At 32.1% G+C, this 5,071-nt stretch overlaps 1 protein-coding gene across 2 annotated transcripts in view; it reads right to left on the bottom strand.

Moving 5' to 3' along the window:
- The window catches only part of LOC106467538 (coronin-2B-like), a 38,917-nt gene that overhangs the window by 12,178 nt on the left and 21,668 nt on the right, over nucleotides 1–5,071 (bottom strand). For both annotated transcript variants that reach the window (XM_013927902.2, XM_022395732.1), the window contains exons 3-4: nucleotides 3,503–3,700; nucleotides 2,451–2,567 (exon numbers count right to left, since the gene is read on the bottom strand). In XM_013927902.2, coding sequence (XP_013783356.2) covers nucleotides 2,451–2,567; nucleotides 3,503–3,700 — 315 coding nt within the window. The remainder of the gene's footprint in view (nucleotides 1–2,450; nucleotides 2,568–3,502; nucleotides 3,701–5,071) is intronic.

The following is a 5,071-nucleotide window of genomic DNA, read 5'->3' as shown; positions in this document are numbered from 1 at the left end:
CCTCTACATTACAGATTTTCTTTTCAATTTCACCTCTGATAAAAAGAAATCTTTAACATATATATATATATATGCAATCATTAATTACAATAGTTGATTATTTTTGCGACAACAATCAATCTAATCGTAATATTGGTTAATCAATTATTTTATGTGTTATTAATTATACCAATTAATCAAACTTAGCACCCAGCTCTATAATGAATGAATGAGCTGTGAATGAAATGTTTTGAAGATAATATCATGCTCAACATGCTGGAAATTCCCATGAAAGTGGATACATAAAATACATTCTGCATGGATAGTTACAGACGTATAACACACTAATATTAAATCACATGACAGCAATTTTACCACAACCATCAAACACTGTTCACAGACAAGTATACTTGCAATTCAACCAGGAAACCAAAATACTGACCCCAAGTTAGATGCCAGGACCAGCAACCTAGGGTAAAACCCAAGTGTTATTTACAGCATCAGTCATAAAACATTACAATACAGCTATTCCTTTCAAAGGATTGTCAGATATTCAATACAGCATCAGTCATAAAACATTACAATACAGCTATTCCTTTCAAAGGATTGTCAGATATTCAATACAGCATCAGTCATAAAACATTACAATACAGCTATTCCTTTCAAAGGATTGCCAGATTTTCAAAGTTAGGACCAAAGGAACTTCCTTACCTGTACAGTTGTCAAAAAATATAACAGTAGTGGTGAGTAACCAGGTTGTATATTACCTGTTGTCAAAAATATAACAGTAATGGTGAGTGACCAGGTTGTATTGAACTGATAGACAAAAAATATTACAGTTGTGGTGAGTGACCAGGTTGTATTGAACTGATAGACAAAAAATATAACAGTAGTGGTGAGTAACCAGGTTGTATATTACCTGTTGTCAAAAATATAACAGTAATGGTGAGTGACCTGGTTGAATCTTGAACTGATAGACAAAAAATATAACAGTAGTGGTGAGTGACCAGGTTGTATTGAACTGATAGACAAAAAATATAACAGTAGTGGTGAGTGACCAGGTTGTATTGAACTGATAGACAAAAAATATAACAGTAGTGGTGAGTGACCAGGTTGTATTGAACTGATAGACAAATATATGCATTTTTTAATCAAGATTTTTTTATTACATGGAGACTTAATCTTTGAAACCACAACAGAATCAGATTATATATTCTTGTTGGTAATACACCAATACTACCAGACTAGTTTGTTTCAAGATCCCGTTAGTAATACACCAATACAACCAGACTAGATTGTTTCACGATCCTGTTAGTAATACACCAGTACAACCAGACTAGTTTGTTTCACGATCCCGTTAGTAATACACCAATACAACCAGACTAGATTGTTTCATGATCCCGTTAGTAATACACCAATACAATCAGACTAGATTATTTCACGATCCCGTTAGTAATACACCAATACTACCAGACTAGTTTGTTTCACGATCTCAATGAACTGCGTTAGTCTAACTGGGGTCAAAATTTAGATGTGACCCAACAACAAAATGAACCCGTGTGAATGACATGATACTGCTAAAGCAACAGATTGAGATCTGTATATGAAGCAACATCTTGAAATAGAACAAATTATAAAATAATTATTCCAAAATGAACTTGCCACAATGGACAATCTAGGTGTAATTCTACCTTGCCTAAATGTAAGATTTACTGTCTAATGGCAAGCATGCAAGCATTAATGCCAAGCTTTGTATCATTTACAAGTACGCTAAAACTCATGATAATGGAAGTAATCAACGACAGTAGCAAATACACAAGTTTTCAAAAACACGAATGTTTTAAGAACAAGGTTACATAAAGCATTTTAAAACTTGTGTTTTTAACTTCTGATCCAAATTTCAGTAGAGTATAATGCTTGATTTATGGTGATGGATATGTGAGGGAGCTACTAAAATAACAAAGACTTCCACAACCTCGAGCAATAACCGTGATGAACTTAAATACGATGACGAGGAACCACTATATAGAAAATAAAAGTTTTGAAACAGCTTGAATGGGTAATGAAGAAAACTTTATTATATATGTACGACGTTTTAATAAGATTATGTTATCATCGGATACTCATACCTGTTGATGTAATCTTGTCAAAATGTTGTAAATTTATAATAAAGTTTTCTTCATTACCCATTCTAGTTTACTCGAAACTTTTATTAAACACCATTAAGTTTAAAGGAATTTTTATTGGGTCACTATATCAGAAATTTGTTAACCTTCACTTTTAATACAAAATGTTACATCACAAAAGGTGGCTAAATACTTGAAATTCTGCATTACAACTCACGAAGTTCATTTTAGCTTCCAATTCTTTACATTTGTTTAAATTATTTATGTTAATTGAATGATGTTAATATTGTTCTTTGAGCAAAGATACTAAAATTAGGAAGAACTAATCAGTAACAAACTACTTACTGTGCAGTCATCAGAGCAGGATGCAATCACATTGTCATTAAAAGGGTTCCATTTAATGTCTAACACTGGCCTACTGTGTCCAGTTACCTTTCCAGCATTGACCTCTAAACGTCCAGTCTGTAACAAAAGCACTTGTTAGAAATTACTTGATATACAAAGTTTAAATCTTAGAAATTACTTTAAACTTCGTTTTATAAATTAAAAGACTCACCCTTAGCGCCATCTGTTGGATTGTCTTTAAACAGTTATAAATGTTTGTAAAATTAAATAAGGAGATGTTGACCAGTATCTCTATTAACAATAGTTGAACCTGAATTTATTATAAGCTATCCTTTGAAATAAAACATCCATGTATTGGTAATTGTTTCTATGTTTAAAATTTTATAATTATTCAAGTCAATAAGATTTTTTTAAAGAATATTTCAGCAAAAAGAGACCCTAAAATTATTATATTTTTTGTGGTATGCTTGTCCCCCACCCCACCCCAAAATAAATTCTAATCTTTGTCATATTGTCATTTAATTCTCCTATATATTTAACATTAAAAATCTTTACAAACAATCAGATAAACGTCTCTTATCCTTAGGGTACACCAAAACATCTTTAAGTGAAGAAAAAGATAGTTCTTGGAATAGTAATACTTTTGTTTGTGTTTTTTTGGTAAAAGGCATGTTTTTGGAATGTTTTTGAATAACCATTTTATTTGAAAATATTTGAATGAAACTTAGTTCTATCTTTTTTTTCTACTGAATCTGAACACTGGCTCTGTAAATCAGTGTAGATACAACAGTCTGTTTACATAACTCGGGATGCTGAGGATAAAAATCTATTAGATATGTGATGATGAACAAAATCAATTAATTTAACACTTAATGTCATACAATTTCAAGAAAACCAAATCATCTGACTGACCTGGTGATGAAAGGGTTACACGTATTAATCAGGTAATGATATCACGTAAACATGCATGCAAAATAATGTCAGCTGGATAGATTTGAACCACAAAAACATTGTCTCCCTGCCGAACACAATTTGAAAAAAAAGATACTTACCTTTTCAATAGGGATTACAAGAAAGGAACCACCACCAGCTGATTCTGTTACTATAGCAACAAACTTAGGATTAACTGCACAAAAGTGACTATCATGTGCATTCTTGGTAATTTTCATGCATTCATAACAATTAATTTTTCTTGCTGGCCTTCCATACACGTGTCGAAATTTGCTGCTTCTTACACCTCGAAAGGTCATCTAAAAATACACAGTTGGAAATTATGCTTTTAATTTCTCCAAGTTTAACCTTCAAATGCACAAGACAAAACAATTCAAAACTTTGTTTATATAATCTTTATAAGCATAGATTAACAAGTAGTAAGTTTTGTAAAAAATGTTACCCGGTCAAAATTTGGAAAACAAAATTAATCTATATAACTGAACTCCCATAAATTACTGTCACAGAAATTTCTTGTAATTTTAAAATAACAGACTGATAAGTTAGAGATAATTCAAAATACCACTGGGATAAAGATTTACTTAGTTTTCTTGATATGATTTAGTCAATATTTACCATGGTATGAATAACCATCTATTGTTGTTATCTTTTTTCACGAATTGTCATCAAAATAATTAGTGTCAAAACACTTTAAAATTGGGAGACTGTAAAACTTGATTTAATTTTCAGATATTAATAACCTTGAAATACAAAGTCTTGATAAAGACCCTGACTGGCTACTTTATTAGGAAATAGGAATCTCAAACGTACACTATTATTAACTATTAAAAATATTCATTTGCATATGCAAAATAGACCAGTTAGGTGATTACATGTGCCCTGTAAATTCTGAGATGAGGAAAATCATGCTTAGTTTAAAGACAGTGAGCAAGAGCAAGGATCTCCCTGACTTTCACAGGAGTATTATAGCAGGTGCTTTTCTAACTGCAGTATTGTTATCAAGGGTTTTCTTTGAAATTTGTCATTCTATTAACAGGGATTATACTTGTTCCTATAAAATCTGTGGTTGCCAAGTAACCAACCAACGATGACTGACAGAAAAAAACGACAGTTGGACTGGTTTGTGAAGTGTAACAGAGGTTAGACCATGTCACATTTTTTTCTGTACTTAATGTATGGTAAAATAATTAGAGAAACCATGAGACACTTGATTCTGCCAGTACAAGTTATGGTAATTACAATAAAAGTGTGAGAAATGTTCACACGGCAGGAGTTGGGTCATCTGCATTTGTAGATTGATGAAGAAAACCACTTCCAACATTCATTCAAAGTGAACAAGATTAATTTCAGTCATTTCCTACGACCAGCACAACACAGGTTAGCAATCTACCAAACAACTTTAGGGTGAAATTCATGACATTAGTCCATTATACTTCTCTGCTAACACCTGTGTATCAATCATAAAAAAAAAATACTTCTCAAGAAATAGCTTGCAACTGAAAAAGACATCTTGCAATATCCTGTGGAGCCCATGCCAAATGGTGTTCCAACCCAACATCAGAATTTGATCTAAATAAAGTAACCTGTCAGTGTGGAAACTCACTTAAAAGTACATCACATTACACGGATACTTAAGTGTGATAACACCTCCTGCACACTACTGGGGAGGG

This window comes from Limulus polyphemus, unplaced genomic scaffold (genome assembly GCF_000517525.1).
Source record: "Limulus polyphemus unplaced genomic scaffold, Limulus_polyphemus-2.1.2 Scaffold2652, whole genome shotgun sequence".
NCBI classification, from domain to species: domain Eukaryota; kingdom Metazoa; phylum Arthropoda; class Merostomata; order Xiphosura; family Limulidae; genus Limulus; species Limulus polyphemus.
Note: the sequence above shows the minus strand (reverse complement) of the source record. Positions and strands in the feature narration are given on the sequence as shown.